We start from the raw sequence: 18,272 nt of genomic DNA on the forward strand, positions 1-18,272 counted from the left end.
GTCTTGTGGTGATGAGGGTGAGAGGCATGTATAGGTAGAAAAGTTATCTGTACCTGACAATAGGAGGCAACCAGAGTGATCTCCCCTGGACAGGAAGGAACTAGAGCAACCTCTCCTGATTTCTATAAATACTGTCAGCATGGGCGCAGACATTTGTATTTTGTATTGAGCTCACTATGAGCTGGAAAGATACAATATCCTACTTTACTCAACTCAATACTTCCTGTTCTCCAACCTTCCTGCTTCCAGAATCTTCAAATTTCTCTAGTTGCCGGTACACTTTCCTCATGTATTAATGGCAAAATAAATACAACTTTCTCTTACAGCTATTGATCTGCATTTGTCCTCTTTTCTTTGCAATATGTCATTTTTTTTTTTTTTTTTGTCTGTGTCTATTTTCTTAGTTGCATGGTCAATCCACACCCAACCAAAGGATGGCCGCTGCAACATGTTTCAAAATAGTGTTGAGTAGAATTTTTGAAGTTTTTCTGGTTCTTGTCCAGAATTTCCCCCAATATTAAAAAACAAAGATACAAATAGTTTTATTTTTAACAAAGAAAATCAAATTTTATAAGAGGAGCGACTGTCTCGAATCACCATTGTGAAAATAATTTCACGAAACAAGGAAAATACTGAACAATGATTCAAACTTGCACGTTTTTGGTTGTAATGCCTGCGAATTTGCATTAATCACTTAAAAATGATTTTCTTTATTAAAATAAAACTACTTGATCAATATACGGGATTTTTGGAATATGACATTTTCTATTCCGTGACGAAATAATACAGATTTTTTATTTATTTTTTTTTTTTAATACAGTGGGAATTTGGGCGAGAACAGATTTTTCCTAAAATTTATATTATCCTGGACAAGAGCTATGGTTTTCCTGCGAGTTACCATTGAAGGGAGGTAACTCTGATTGACTATAGAATCGGCCGCCATCTTAGCTGTGGCATTATCGTATTGAATATGGTTCGTTGTTGTTGTGGTCCCGGTTGTTCACAACGTGACACTGTGGCAGCCCGGAGAAATAACATTACTTTTCACCGGTAGGTTTTCTAAACTCAAGTTTGTTTCGCTTTTCTCTTAAGCTGTAATCGTTGAGTTTCATTGAAGTTTGAACCAATTTATTTAAAATCTATATGAAAAAAGGTGTACCCGAGTGTCTTTCACGAAAAGTGCACTCCACTACACTAACTGCACTGTAAGGACTGCACTTTTTGTGTACACTTTCAGTTTCGTACTTTTTAGATCTAATCTTTTTGTATAGATTAAAAAAATAAAGGCATAAGTGCAGCTTAGCATACCAAGGCAAATTATTTGTTTTCATTTTAGAAATTAATAAATCCGGACACAGAAATGTATGTAAAAAAAAAAAAAATATTTGGTGCTTGTTAGGATAGTCAACGGAACGGGTCGATTTATTTTTTTTTAAATATGTGGTTTTAAACAAAAACAACAGTACTTACTTAATAGTCATGTCGAAAATAGTAACATATACAAAAATTACGAAAATTAATCAACTGCTATTGTTGTTTATGTAAAAAAAAAAAAAAAAGAAGGTGCTAATGAATGCACTTACTGATCCGCGCCGGCGCGCCGCGCTATTTTTTAAATCATATTTCCAAGTTTAATTTAAGTTTTATATGTTTTTTTTTTTTTTTTAAATTTAATTGTAAGGTTTAAGTACAGAATAGGTACAAAACACGGTAAATTTATACAAACACCGTGGCGTGACAGCGAATTAACCCTAACCCTAAACCCTAACCCTAACCCTAAACCTAACCCTAACGCTGTCACGGTGTTTGTATAATAATACCCAAAACACCCTCCCCTCCCCATGTTAAGAATGGCTTTTTAAATGATAGCGTTATTATTTCAGCACGGGTCAATAAGTGCATGGAGTACCAAAAAAAAAATGTATTTTTTACAATCTGCCCCAAACGCAGCATAAACATCGGAACCTTCCCATGTTAAGAACGGCTTTCGGAATTAGCATCCCCAACCTCGAAAGCCGTTCTTAACATGGGGGGGGAGTGTTTATACTACGCTGGTCAGGTGACCTCAGGTCGTAAAAAAATACCAAAAAAAAGGTCAATTTTTATCACGTGCTCCAGCAGCGTATTATAAACACCCCAACCTAACCCCCCTATGTTCAGAACGGCTTTCGGAATAATTTCCCCTCCCAACCTCGAAAGCCGTTCTTAACATGGGGAGGTTGGGGTGTTTGCTGGGGCAATGGGGCACTGGGGCAGTGGGGCACGTCGTAAAAATTGATAAAAAAAAAAGTATCGTTATGGTCTAAATTAAAACGTCATAAGTGGCGAAAAGGGAGATAAGTATTTCCCTGCATTCGCAATCTTTAAGGTGCTCATAATGCCATTTCTCCCAATTTTTCGTAAAAATTACTTTTAATTATAAATAATTTTCTACTGGATGAATTTTCGTAATTTTTTAATATATTACTATTTTCGACATGACAGTTAACTAAGTACTGTTGTTTTTGCTTAAAACAACATATTAAAAAAAAATCTATTCGTCGATTCCATCTTAGCAAGCACCAAATGTTTATATATATATGTTTTCGTTTGTTTTCAGTCGGTTAAATTTTACCCTTTGCCCCCATGCTGTTAATTAGACTAAATAAAAAAGTTTTTTTTTCTGCGATTACATATCAGCATCCTGGCAAATATCTCCAAAGTTAAAAACAAAAAAAAAAGGTACTTGTGTAGATTGATTATTTAAACCAACACATTTCAGGTGAAAACATTATTACGTACTTAAGTGTCATATCGAAATTAGCATAAATTCCAAAAACGATCTAGATGTGCTCGTGCTCGACTGCTCGCTCGATGTATTTTTAATAATTATGTTCTATTCAAAAATAGTGGACCCTTAATTTAAATCAAGGGAACTGAGTCAGTTTGTCATACTGAATTGGTCGCACAACTATTCCACACTAAAACATGCCATAAAGCTCGATAATTCGATAAATTCTATTTTTACTTGTAATTATCTTTAGGATAATTTTTCTTGATTTTTGGAATTTATACTAATTTCGACATGACACGTAAGTTTGTCTTAGTGCTTTTACTTAAAATGCATTTTGAAAACATTTTTTTTTTTTGGGCATTCATTTAAATGTGTAATGTTTTCACCTGAAGTGCGTTGGTTTAAAAGATCACCAGAAATATTTTTAATGTTTAAACCAACGCACTTCAGGTGAAAACATTACACACTTCAGTAAATGTCCATAAAATGTTTTGGTATTGATCCGTACTGAAATAATAACGTTATTATTTAAAAAGCCATTCTTAACATGAGGAGGGGAGGGCGGTTTGTGCCTATTCTGTACTTTAACCTTGCAATTGAATAAAAAACAAAACTTTAATTAAACTTGGAAATACGGTTTAAAAAAATAACGCATAGCACCAATGCTTTTTAAATGCATTTAAGTAAAAACACTAAGAAAAACTTACATGTATATCGAAAGTAGTATAAATTCCAAAAATTAAGAAAAATGATCCTAAAAAAAATTACAAGTAAAAATAGAATTTAGCGAATTATCGAGCTTATCACCAAAAATATTTTTTAATGTGTAGTAACATATTTCATTTTCACTTTTAATAAACAATAAACAAGCAGTGAATAATAAAATGAATCAGTGTTTATTAGTCCTTGCGCGAAAGAGCAGGACACAAAATTTTTTAAATAATAATAATAGAATAACACTAATAAAGACTTTCGCTGGTGAGGACTACTATTGACCGTAACCAGTTATACAATCCTTTTGAAATTTTCATCTTTATTTTTCTTGTTATGTACTGAATATTTGTTAATAAAACTTCTATGAAATATGTGCCTTATCAAATTTTAAAGATTTTCTATTCTGAAAGAAGTTTAAAAAAATGTAATCTAAAAAAGTTATTTTAAAGTTTTTGTTAAAAGAAAATTCAGATTTTCTCATTATTCAGACCTGTATTACAAAGAGGGGGTTGCAAAAAATGAGTTGTGGTGTGAGGTGAAATACAAACTGAAACAGACAATATTCAGACCTGTAATAATACAAAGAGGGGGTTGCAAAAATAAGTTGTGGTGTGAGGAGAAATACAAACTGAAATAAAGAGAAGGAGTGTTTTAAAATATAATCTTAAAAAGATAAGATACAAGTTAGAAAAGCATTTCATCCAAGGCATGAAAATTGTTAAACAAAATGTTTTTACCATAGGCTGTAAGAATAAAGGTACAAGATTCAATTTGAAATTTATTTATCTTCAAAGTGTACTTTTATAAATTTTACAAAGTATGGTATAAAAATTTAATTTAAATTGAATCAAAAAAACTACCTTTGATTTATTTTATGTAATGTACAGTTTGTTGCAATTTAAAAACATTATCTTTTATCTAGCAATTAATGATATAGATATAAAATTTTCAATGATTTTTTTTTTAAGTGTATGCAAATAAATTTCAAATTGAATCTTGTACATTTATTTTTAAAGCCTATAGTAAGAACATTTTGTTTAACAATTTTCATGCTTTCGATGAAATGCTTTTCTAACTTGTTAAACAGCGAATCATTTTATTATTCACCGTGTGCAAAGTCAGACAAAACTAAAATTTGACAACCATTTTTTTTTGTTGTTATTTTTTTGTTTTCAGCTAACCGCTTCAACATAACCCAACATACTGTAAAAAACGCGTTAACTTTCACTCCATAAATATAGATGAGATCGTTAGGAACGAAAAGAAAATGTTTTCAAAACAAATAATTTGTTTTTGTTGTTGCTGCTGTTTTTTTTTTTTTTGTTTTTGGGTTTTTTTAATCATCACAAACGCCTGCAAATTTTTGACATGGGTAAGCTAACCCCTATTGTTTTGTTTTTTTGTGCTTCTACAGAACAGAACCTATATCGACACGAATGTTTCCGATTGCGATTTACAAGGCACAGACCGATGCTATATTGAAGTAGTTAGCTTCCAAAAAATGGCTATCAAATTTTTTCGGTTAGTCTTGTCTGACCAGTGACAGAGCAAATTAATCCACCCTTATTAATTTGTTGATGTTGTGCATTAAGTGGATATTTAAAAAACGCATTTGAAGTAGAAAAACACTATTAGGTAGTTACGTTCCATGTTGTAATGAGTAAAAAAATTCAAAGAATTGCGAAAAAAGATCAAGTAAAAAAATAATTACTAGTAAAAATAAGATTTATTGAATAATGTAGTTTTATCATGAGTGTCTTCAATTTAAACCAAAATGGCGACCGCTGAAAACCATTAGAGAATATATTTGATAATAAATCTTAATATGAAAGGTCCAAGGATCGATCCCTGTGGTACTTATATTGTTTTGACGTACAACTATCAAGAACAACCTGGATTTTTCTCTTATTTAAGAAGGATTTGATTATGTTAAGTATTCATGCAGTAATACCATATAATTTGATTTTCATGAGAAGACCATTGTGCCATACACTGTCAAAGGCCTTCGATATATCTACAGCTACTGTCCTAGCCTCTACTGCCTTATCCAGTATGTAGTATATGCATTCCGAGATTATAGTTAGGATATCTGCAGTAAAATGGGTTTGCGTAAATCCATATTGTCAGTCAGGAAGAAGTTTAGTATCTATGTGGTAGTGGACTAGTACTTGATTACTTAAGGATTCAAAGGTTTTGGTAATCAGGCAATTTACTGGGTTTGTTCTTTCGCCAGAATTCTTGTAAGCTAGTACCACAAAAGCTATTTAGCAGCAATCAGGAAAGCCAGATTCAGTAAAGCATTTGTTGAAGAGTTTAGAGAGAACTGGGGTAACCTTAGCAGAGCATTTATTATTAATATAGCAGGGATGAGATCAGGCTCACACTCCTTCGAGGTGTCTAGGAATGAGATCAAGCCCACTTGCCATTAAAGTGTTTAGATGATAGTACAAACTTGAAAGGTGATTTTTTTAGATCATCGAGTGTGGTTTCTGTCTGCAAAGGAACATCTGGGAGGGAGTGGTTTGCTGGGTCCAAAGTTGAGTTGGAGGCAAACCGTCGGGCAAACAAGTTAGCCTTCTCGGTCGCCATGCAAACAACCTCAAGGTTGTGGATAGTATGGAATTGTTCACGGCTCATTATTTACTACACTGTTATAAAATTTCCAAAAATCATGAGTTCCTAATTTCTGCGACTATAACTTAACATTTTTAATGTAAGATCTATTGTTTATTTATTCATTTTTTTATTAGTGATATTTAAATGTTACGCCCGCCTGAGCGTTGAGGAAGTTCCCTGCCCTATGTTTATTTACGTTGCCCCTTTTATTTAGGACATATTTTTTTGTTATATTATTAATTTTATTTATTAAAGATTTGAATATTTTATTCACATGTTTATTAAATATTTTTTTGGTGCATAAAAGTTAACCATTTCAACCGTCTTCAGCAAAGCTAAACTTTTATGCACAAAAAAATGTTTAATAAACATTTAACATTTTTAACGTTATTTTTTTTAGATAGATTTGAAGGTGTAACAATCTATATATTAAAACGATAGCATGTGTGTTATTTTTTGTGTTGCGCTTACGTCCAGGTCATTTAATTGTTATTGACTTCCATTTCTTCTCATAAATAATTTTACCGAGAATTCTTCATAAGTTTGGGTTTCTGTTTCGATTATAGTTGATGGTACTCAACTCATTTAATTTTTTAATAAATAATTTTACTAAGAATTCTTCATAATTTTGGTTCGGTTTCAATTATAGCTGATGGCACTTAAGTCATCTATTTTTTTTATAAATAATTTTACCAAGAATTCCTCATAAGTTTTGGTTTTGGTTTTGATTATAGCTAATGGCACTCCAATAATCTATTTTTAAAAATAATTTTATCAAGAATTCTTCATAAGTCTCGGTTTCGGTTTTGATTTTAACTGATGGCACCTTAGTAATCTATTTTGTTTTATAAATAATTTTTATCAAGAATTCTTCATAAGTTTGGGTTTTGATTAAAGCTGAAGGAACTAAAGTTATATATATATATCTATAAAAGTGAACGTGTCTGTGTATCTGTGTGTCTGTGTACATTTCCCTACGCAATAACTCTGTCAATTTTTAGTCTACAGACTCGAAATTTATATACAGGGTACTGAGATTTGGGAAAATTGATGTGATCGGTTTTTAGCTGGAGATTTGGCGATTAAGGGCTCAAAGTTCAACGATTTTGAGAATTCTACCAAACTCCTCCGATAATTTTGGGTCTACGCACTTGAAATTTTAGATATAAGTTCCTTGGACATGGATCTAACTTAATAACTTGATTTGAGCCCAAAACAATAAATTTTAAGAGGTCATAATAGGGGTAAAATTAAAAAAAAATTGACCTCTGCGGTCTCTTCCAAATTACTCAGACAATTTCTGGTCTAAATATTTGAAATTTTATATAAAGGGTATTCAGAGATAGGGCAAGCTTTTTCATCAGTTTGGGTTGAAAATTTTTAGTTACCAATATATAAATGTATGTATGTATGTCTGTTTGCATGTCTGCCTTAAACTTTCAATAGAGGCGACGGATTTTACCAAGATCAGTATCGTTTTAAAGCTCGACCTTTCATACGACAAATATCGAAAAATTGGCTAAAAACATTAATATCTTCCCCTTCACCTAGGCACTTTTCTACAGGGGGAGGGTCACTTTTTTCGCCGATATTTTTGAAAGTTATCCTCTCCTTTAGATTGTCTAACCTTAATTTTAAAAAATGTCGCTTCCGGTTTGGCGGTGGTCGTAACAGCATAAACGTTAGGTTTTACCCCGTTCTTTTCCTCCGTTGCGGTACGGGTTCGAGCCTGCCTTCCTACTACCACTTTTTTTTTTTTTGGCTCAACATACACATCCAAACACCCGGGCAACGCCGGGCTGAAATGCTAGTATATATATATATATATATATATATATATATATATATATATATATACACACTAAACTTTCTAGCCTATTAAAAATGAGAAAAAGTTATAGGTGTTGACTTAGAATGAATGCTTTATGCCAAATTGATGGTTGAATATGGTAAGTTTTTGCTGATTTTTACATTAAATACTAATCCCTAACTGTGCATTGAATGGATATTATAGTAATTAGTTTGTTGCACCTTTTCATAACAAAGATCCAAGTAAAATTTCAGCCAGATTGGCCCTGTAGTTTCATAGAAAAAGTGGAATAGACAAACAGACTAAGAGAGAAATAGATATAATAATTATGGAAATAATCTGATGAAATGAAAAATGAAAAAATGAAAAAAAATATGAAAACCTAAAATGATTTCATCTTTATAAAATAGTAAATAGAAATAAAAACAAAATTAGATTAAATATTCTATCATCTTATTTCTCACCCAAAATTCTTTCAATTCGCACATTACATTAAAACTAGCGAGACCTGTGGAAATTCCACAGGGGACTCTTTCATATGTAATATATTGATGTTGGCGTTCTGTAGATGTTCAGCGTAAATGGAGATGCTTTTACATTATTGTAGCTCTTTTGTTAAAATTGTTAAAATTGCAAAAGTATTTATCTAAGCTATATATATATATATATATATAGAGAAAATAAAAAAGGAACAAACCGTATTATGTGTTCACCAACGTTTCGTCTTTATTTCGAGACTTCCTCTGGGTGAATGAGATTAAGAAACCAAAAAATATACCAGTACAAAAAATATTTGAAAAAGTTTCACGTGCACAGTGTGACGCAGTTCTATTTAAGAGAAACGGAAAAATTGATGTTGGAAATTCAAAAAGGAAGGGGGGCTGGCGCTGTTAAAAAGAAAGGAAATTTTAGTGACGTCATATAGTCGTTAATTTAATTTTAAAACTATGAACGCAAGTTTATATTCTTATTGGGAAAAAGATATATCTGTTGAAATTTAAATATAAGTTTGTAACAGGAATGAAATTAGTGTTTTTTATGTAATTTATTGATTGAGATTATGTGTTAATTATTACAGGGGGTGTTTGAATGGTGTGAGAAAGTTAACCTGTGTCCACAGTTAAATGATGTTCTTTTAATAACAGTTTACTTATTAATGGCGCTATGTTATAGAAACCTCCACGTTGTTTAATAGTGCTTGAAATTGCGATAAGCGCAGATTCAAGGAGTCTCCGGCGCGGTTTATTTGAAATGAATTTAACTACTTTTGCTTGTTTAAAATCAAAGGTGTGGTTATGTTGCAATGTATGAGAGAATAATGCACTTAGGGAATTGCTATTTTTTATATCTCTTTTGTGTTCATTGAGCCTTTTTTCCAATTTACGCTGAGTTTCACCAACGTATTTATGATGGCAATTATTTAAAATTATTGTTTAAAATCAAAGGTGTGGTTATGTTGCAATGTATGAGAGAATAATGCACTTAGGGAATTGCTATTTTTTATATCTCTTTTGTGTTCATTGAGCCTTTTTTCCAATTTACGCTGAGTTTCACCAACGTATTTATGATGGCAATTATGGCAAGGAATAGTATATATACCTCCATCGGAATACTATTTCCATTATTTTCATCATATATATATATATATATATATATATAAAATAAAATATATATATATTTACATATATATAATATATATATTTATATTTACATATATATAATATAAAATATATATATATATATTTACATATATATAATATAAAATATATATATATATATATTTACATATATATATATATATTTACATATATATAATATAAAATATATATATATATTTACATATATATATATATATTTACATATATATAATATAAAATATATATATATATATATATTTACATATATATAATATATATATATATATATTTACATATATATAATATAAAATATATATATATATTTACATATATATAATATATATATTTATATTTACATATATATAATATATATATAATATAAAATATATATATATATATTTACATATATATAATATATATATTTATATTTACATATATATAATATATATATAATATAAAATATATATATATTTACATATACATATATATAATAAATAAATAAATATATATATATATATATATATATATATATATATATATATATATATATATATATATATATAATAAAATGCCTTTGGATTATTATGGACCATCTTCTTCCAATTACGGGATTTTTGGATTTTACTTGTGCAAATGGAAATTCATTTAACTTTCTTGAAATTATATACTTGGATTTTACCGTCACTGGATTATTTATCTTCCACCAGACTATCCATTCATGTGTAATCACCTTTTTCTTCACCATATTCCCTCTGCTTCCCTTTTTTTCTTTTCAAGTAAGATCTTTGACTTACTTCTTGTTTCATCAAATACTTTTGCATGCAAAATCCGATCCCGCATTTTGCTAATTCCTACCCTCTGATGAGAAAGAAAGTATTTCTTCGAAACTCTGCGGATTAAGGACTATCCACTTATCTAGTGTTTCCTTTTCAGATCAAATGTTCTGTCATTTTAAAGTTAGTGATGAAAAAAACTGCCGGACAAAACCATTAACTACTGTTTAGGGTAAGGGAGAAAGCAAATAGCAAGTCCAACAACCTCTCACCATCCAAAATGAATTTGGAAAGAAACCCTTCATTCTATTTCCATAATGAGATGCTTCCTTCCTTTTTGTTCTTTTCTTCTTTCTCTACCGATGGATTGTTTTTTTCTTTCTTTTAACTTTCCTGTTTGAGACGTTTGTTGACCTATTATGCTTTACTTAAGTATGGGTGCTTATTAAAAATATATGTTCTTACTTTGTTTTTATTTTTTAGTTTACCAATGAAGAATTCGGTAAAATTAGAAAAATGGGTAAATGCTATCCGGCGTCAAGACCAGAAAAATGGTGAGCCATGGACACCGACCGAAAACAGTTACATATGCTCTGCCCACTTTACCCAGGACTGCTTTGACCTCACAGGACAGACTGTTCGTCTCCGAGATCATGCAGTTCCGTCTGTGTTTCAAAATGGAAAACAGGTACAATTCTAATTTCATCATTACTTTCTCTTTATTTGAATAAACTTACAATATTTTCTACATTTCAATAACAAGCAATACTTTATATACAGTTCAATAAACAAACAATATTTTATGCATTTCAATAAACAAACAATATTTTATACAGTTCAATAAACAAACAATATTTTATACATTTCAATAAACAAACAATATTTTATACAGTTCAATAAACAAACAATATTTTATACATTTCAATAAACAAACAATATTTTATATATTTCAATAAACAAACAATATTTTATATATTTCAAGAAACAAACAATATTTTATACATTTCAATAAACAAACAATATTTTATACATTTCAATAAACAAACAATATTTCATATATTTCAATAAACAAACAATATTTTATACATTTCAATAAAAAAACAATATTTCATATATTTCAATAAACAAACAATATTTTATACATTTCAATAAACAAACAATATTTTATATATTTCAATAAACAAAAAATATTTTATACATTTCAATAAACAAACAATATTTCATATATTTCAATAAACAAACAATATTTTATACATTTCAATAAACAAACAATATTTCATATATTTCAATAAACAAACAATATTTTATACATTTCAATAAACAAATGATATTTTATACATTTCAATAAACAAACAATATTTTATATATTTCAATAAACAAATGATATTTTATACATTTCAATAAACTATTGATACTTTAAATGAAGAGATGTACATAAAAAACCCATAGTCTTTTCACACACATGCATATTTGTTTATTTTCAACAAATTCATACTTGATGAGGGATCAAGAAATACAAATCAATTAATAAAATCTTCATTCTTTCCAGTCACTTTCTCATTTGTTTGGCCTCTGATCTGTATAGTTTCATTGTCTAGTGGCCATTGATCTTCTGTTAACTCAAGACAAATAAAACCCGTGCATGGAAACAAAAGGAGACCTGTTGGCAATTTTAGAGGTTTTATAAGAAAGATGATTCATTCATAAGGTGAATGACCAAGAATTTATTTTTTCAAAAAGATAAGCTAAAATTAGTTCAAATTTGCTCAACAAACGGACAAGTCTTGAGGAAAATGTTCACTTAGATTCGTCATATTTTCAGGCACATCTTTTCTCTCAGCTATCCTGATGCAAAATGCCTCATATACTTTGTTCCAATCCTCAAACACATTATCATTTCTTATGTAAGCATCAACACCTGCTTCTGTTGTCTTTTGTCAAGGGAGCTTACCTCTAAACCCTTCACATCAATCTCGCCATGTTCATGTTCATCTCTGTTTGCCGCCAGGCCATCCCAACATTAACTTATATAACATTCTTAAATTTATACTAGTTAATATAATCTCTACCTACCAGCATAGGATCCCAATATGTAACATTTATGACTTTGGAATCATGTGTACATTCGACACCCCCATTATCTGTACAACTGAATAAAAAACACCTTAACATGTATAGTGGACAGAGCTCACCATCTTTGTGCCTCTTTCTGTTTCTTTCTTTTGTTTGTTTAAATTGTTCTATGGAAATCACTTGAAGCAAGGAGCTAACAAGAACGAAAACCGATTATTGCAAAAACAGGAAATGCTATCGAACTTAATCTTGAAAAGACTGAGGCTGTAAGTAGGAAGAAAAGTCAACAGGAAGAGAATTCCACAAGTTTGCATTTCTTGGAAAGAATCTACTGGAATAGGAAGCGGTATCACAATGAGGTATCAAAACAGTGAATCAATGAAAGACCACTAGACCAACAAGTCAAACAAGCTGGAACAAAGGAAGCAGGAAATAGATCAAACAGTTCTGAAGAACACATACCATAATAGTATTTATAGAAAAGACTGAGGCTAACAACATCACAAAACACCAAAATTTCTCTTCATTTGAAATGATATACAGAAAAGAAACCCAGCATTGACAGGTACTTCAGCTAGTTTACTAATTTCCATATAATCTGTATCTTTATTTTTTGTTCTTGTTTTTAGAAAAAGACGTCCGCCATCCATATAAAGTGCTTAGCTTCATCCTGCCAAGAAAATGCCTGCCTTCCTTACCCAATCATTTATCTTCAAGTAAGTTTCTTGACATTTCTTTCTTATGTTTCTGAATTTTTTAGACGAGGCTTGATTTTTGTATTATTTGGATTCTTTGGACTATTATTCTCATCGTGGGTTTTATTTTCACAACATTTCGGTTGATGTAACCTCTGACCTTTGTTAGGTATATCTTGTTGCATTCAGGGAATCTTTCTGTAAAATTCAGTTGTAAGTTACACTCTTCTGGAGGTTGAAGGTTCAATCTTCAGTGTGGGCAACACTTAAAATACAATTACGAATTACTTAGGACTTCTATCTGGTCATGACTGATAGAGCAAGAGCATATTACTCCTGTGGATTAAATAAAAAAGGGTTTTGTTCGAAATTATATGCAGAATCCCGAGTTCAACAGAGACGTTTCTTGGGTTTGACAAAATGCACCTGAAGAAAATTGGAGGTTACATCGACTGAAACGTTGTGAAAATAACATTCAAGATGAAAACAGTTGTTCAAAGAATCCAACTAATACAGATTTTTGTCTTCTTTTACAAGTGAGTCATCACTTATCGAGGACGAAAACCACTTGAGGATAAGGGCAAACACTAACAAGTTGGCTAGAATAACAGTTGAATGATGAAGAATATTATGAAAGGATTGAAAATGATGAATCAAATGGACAAAGATGATCTGATCGCATATTTTATTTCAGTGTTTATATTTCCAGGTATCACCTCTCCATTGATTACTTATGAGGACAGTTTACGACAAGTATTTGTTGATATTGGACTTGAAAACGACCCTGTTGTAGTCTACAGAGAAGCAGTCTTGTCGTAATATGTTCTACGGATGGAAAGTTCTTGCAAAGAGGCTAATGTTAGTAAAAAAGTAGAAGAAAGGAAAATTCTTTCCAGCTGTGTTAGGAAAATGAGTTCTTGCTGTGAATGTTTTACAAGAAGAAGCTAGAAATCGGAGCTTAGTTAAGCATCTCGTACTTATCCAGTTTGGGAAACACTGGCCTAGGGTGCTGGAAAAGCATTTATTTGCAGATCAACATGCGTATGGACTTGGCCTTCGGGTCAAGATCAAAGTGTCTTTTCTTCAGATCTACACTTCAATTTCTTGTTCTCTGTCAGTGGAGGAGAAATCCTTCACGACTGAGACAATTTTTATTTTTGTTCCTTTTCTCCACATTAAAAAACGACCCTGGTGTCTAACTCTGACCCGTGGGGAGGCAAAGTAAATAGGAACAACCACTACGTGCAAATGTAAATAGGAACATGCAATCCAAGATGGCTGACTGAAAGAGTCAAATTTCTATCAGATGAGCAAAGGTCGTCATACGTTTCATAAGAACCAAAATCAAAGCGATGTTTCTTTATTTTGGGGATCTCAGTGTGCGTGCCTGATAGTTTTTTGACTTCTAATTTGCAAGGGAGGCAAAAAATGGCAACACTAAAGCCAGGATTTGGATCTGGAGAGTGATGAAATCACTTCCATTTTCTGTCTTTATTTTCCTTTTGGATTTCAACAGAGATGGACGTGTTTTCTGATGGTCAGTATCTAGGCTTTTGGAAAAACATTTATTTTCAGATCAACATGTGTGTGTAATTATAATCTGAAATGGCGTAATAAAATTACTATCCAATGACCCGAGATAATCAAACAAGAACGAAATCAAAGCATAGTGCCTGTTTGGCTGTCCTAGACTATGTCATGCAAGAAGTGACCAGTAGTAAATATAGTAAATGCTGCGTGTTAATAATATGTATCGATAACAATCTGGTTTTGATTAAGTATAACTTAATGAGGCATTAATTATACAATGATAATAAAATTCTATAATGTTTTATACATCGATCTGTATAAATTACTGTTAATAATAATTAGTGATGGGACGATTCCAATATTTTTCCCGATCCTGATTCTGAGACAATTATCAATTCCGATTCTTTATAAGTTTCTAATTATTTTACTATGAGATAGTTATTTCTCCTGATTTTCGTAAAAAACACATCTTAAATATGCAGATATTTTCCTAAATGTCAAAATACACTTGTGGAAGATGACTTATTGATTTTAGCTTTACTGGAAAATCAATAAATATTTGTTTTATCATTATTACCAGGAATGGAAGATTTTGGTTTAAACAAAATAAAATAAAAAAATAAAATTAAAAGAATCGTTTTGGTATCAGAAAATAGGCATCAATTTTTCCGATACCGATTTTTCTGATTCCCGATTCCGATTAATCGTCCCAACATTAATAATAATATACTTTTTGAAATCATAAATGTCTGTCAGTGTCAATACTATTAAGAAGAATGAATTTTTCTTCTTCTATAAAAGTAGTTTCCCTTGGTTATCAGCAAAGATTCTTTAAATTGAATACATCTCTTGCAAATTTATTTAACATTGTAGCAATTTAATTTTTAATTCTTTTCAAAACAATGAATTTTTTTCTGTCATAAAAATAATCAACAAATTAATATTCTCCAGATCAACAAAACGAATATCACTTTTTTAAATGTATATTTATGTAAAAGTCTTCTGCTTTAGTTGATAGGGTGACATAATTTGATCTTGGAACAATTTGTTTTAAAATAAATAAATTCAGAATTTTTTTACCCTAGCGATATCAGATTAATCACCATTGACACATCTTTGTTGATCAGACAGTCTCATTTTTTTTTATGTGTATAAAACATGATATCATACAAACATGAAATGCATTAGTATCTATAATATAAATTTCACCTGTCTGTTTAAATGTATGTATGTGTGTATGTATGTATGTTTGTATGTCTGCCTAAAACTTTCAACAGAGGCGACGGATTTTCACGAGATCGGTATCATTTTAAAGCTCAACCCTTCAGATGACAATATCAAAAAAAATTGGCAAAAAGCATTAATTCTTTCACCCTCAACTGGACACTTTTCTACAAGGAGAGGTCGGTTTTTTCACCGATATTTTTGAAAGTCATTCTCTCTTTTCGATTGACTAGCCTTAATTTAAACCTTTGCCACTTCCGGTTGGGTGCAACAGTAAAGACAATGTTTTTTTTTTCAGGTTCTTTTCCTCCTTTGCAGTACGGGTTCGAGCCTGCCTGCCTGCCTACTACCATGTTTTTTTGTTGTTTTTGCTCAACACACACCTCCAAACACCTGGGCAATGCCGGACACCCAGGCTAGTATTACATAAAGCAGACAATAATTATTAATGTTTCAGATAATGTAATGTTAAATCACTGAAGTTAAGCAGTGTTGAGCCGGGTCAGTACTAATATGGGTGACCATTTGAGAATACCGAGTGCTATATATGCTCTCCATTTATCTCTGCATTGTTTTAAATCGTCCTGGATTTCTGCTTGCCATTGGAATCAGCAGTGCCAACTTAGAAGAGGTGAGGTTTGGGATTGTGCAATCCTTACTTCATGATTATATACGCAGCTACCTCTACAGGGAGTATCCATTCTCTCTTGAGACAGGATGGAGGCCATTACCCTGCATTGCCCAGAGCAAAAGTATAGCATAACTTTTATCCCTCTCTCTTCCCCTTCTCTCGTTTTCCCCTTCTCCTTCTTATCAACTCTTTCTTCTATCCCTCTCTCTTCCTCCCTCCCTCGTTTTCCCCTTCCGACTCACTCTTTCTTCTTCACTCAACCCATTCCTCTCTCTCTAGAAACACACACATAAACAAAATGATTTTTAAAAAAGACACAGAGAGAACACAGCATAGGGGAAATAAATCTGTGAAAAAACTCAAAGTCACTTTCTTTTACATGATAGCATTAAACGATACAAATGTCCATTTGACCTCCAAAGAATATATCTTTTTTTTTCTAAATTTTTAGATACTAGCGGGACCTGTGGAAATTCCATAGCGGACTCTTTCATCTGTAATATATTGATGTTGGTATTCAGTGGATGTTCAGCGTAAATGGACATGCCCTGATATTATTGTAGCTCTTTTGTTAAAACTGCAAAAGTATTAATCTAAGCTATCAGGGACGACTGGCATAGCCTGGTCATAAAGTATGCTTAAATATGATATTTTAATTCTTGCATATTTTGTATATATTATTACAGAGTTAATGTTCGATTTTTATATATTATAAAGTTGTGATTTCAAAATTAAAAAAATATATCCATATGACTTGGGTGCATCAGCTTGACTCGAAACTGAAACCAAAACTTATGAAAAAAATATAGGTATATATATATATATATATATATATATATATAATTATTTTTTTTTTTTACTATAATAATTAAATACCTATAGACACTAGTGTTTCATCCTTTCGGGATTCTTCAGTGCAGGGTGTCACAATTACTACCAGTCGAACGATTCGAACCCCGCGACACGAGACATCTCTGGCTCGATTAGCGGAGGCCGTATCCATTCGGCTACCATTAATCGTGTGAAATAGCGTTGAATTTTAAACATTTTAATTCAAATGTTCATTACGTCAGACAGACAGTGATCAAATCGTTATACGACGATCTACGCATAAGAGCTAAATTGACCGACTTTTATTCAACAGAAAGTGCTCAACAATAAGAAACGTATTTCTTAAAGGGGCTGTCATAATTATTTTTTTTTTTACTATAATAATTAAATTAAAACTTGAGTGGCATCAGCTATGATCGAAACTGAAACCAAAACTTATGAAGAATTCTTGGTAAGATTAATTATTACAATAAATGGAAGTCTATAACAATTAAACGACAGTCACTTGGATGTAAGCATAACACACAAAATAAATAACACACACACAATCTTATTAATATATAGATCATACATCATACATCCGGGGCAACACCAATCCAACAAATATGAACTTTGTGTGTTTTAGTGAGACGTAGATACAAATGTTTGCCCTTTATATTAGTGATGGGACGATTCCAATATTTTTCCCAATTCAGATACAATTACCGATTCCGTGCTAAATTCCCGATTCCGATACAATTATCGATTCCAATTCTTTTAAATCTCTAAATATTTAACTATGGAGTTGTTATTTCCTCCGATTTTCGTAAAAACACACGTTAAATATGCAGATATTTTCCTAAAAATTAAAACACACTTGTGAAGGATGATCTATCAATTTTAGTTTTACTGGTATTTTAAAATCAATAAATATTTATTTTTTTATCTTTATTACCAGCAATGGAAGATTTTGGCTTAAAAAAAAC

The 18,272-nt window shown here is 31.1% G+C and overlaps 1 protein-coding gene across 1 annotated transcript in view; it reads left to right on the forward strand.

Annotated features, from left to right (window-relative positions):
• The first annotated feature begins 895 nt into the window (after window positions 1-895).
• The window catches only part of LOC145277925 (glutathione S-transferase omega-1-like), a 40,399-nt gene continuing 23,022 nt past the window's right edge, over window positions 896-18,272 (forward strand). Inside the window, exons 1-3 of the mRNA XM_080130000.1 lie at window positions 896-1,050; window positions 10,807-11,011; window positions 13,026-13,112. Of these exons, the coding sequence (XP_079986126.1) occupies window positions 971-1,050; window positions 10,807-11,011; window positions 13,026-13,112 (372 nt within the window). The 5' untranslated portion in view covers window positions 896-970. The remainder of the gene's footprint in view (window positions 1,051-10,806; window positions 11,012-13,025; window positions 13,113-18,272) is intronic.

This window comes from Euprymna scolopes, chromosome 6, assembly GCF_053919585.1.
Source record: "Euprymna scolopes isolate OS-2025 chromosome 6, ASM5391958v1, whole genome shotgun sequence".
NCBI classification, from domain to species: domain Eukaryota; kingdom Metazoa; phylum Mollusca; class Cephalopoda; order Sepiida; family Sepiolidae; genus Euprymna; species Euprymna scolopes.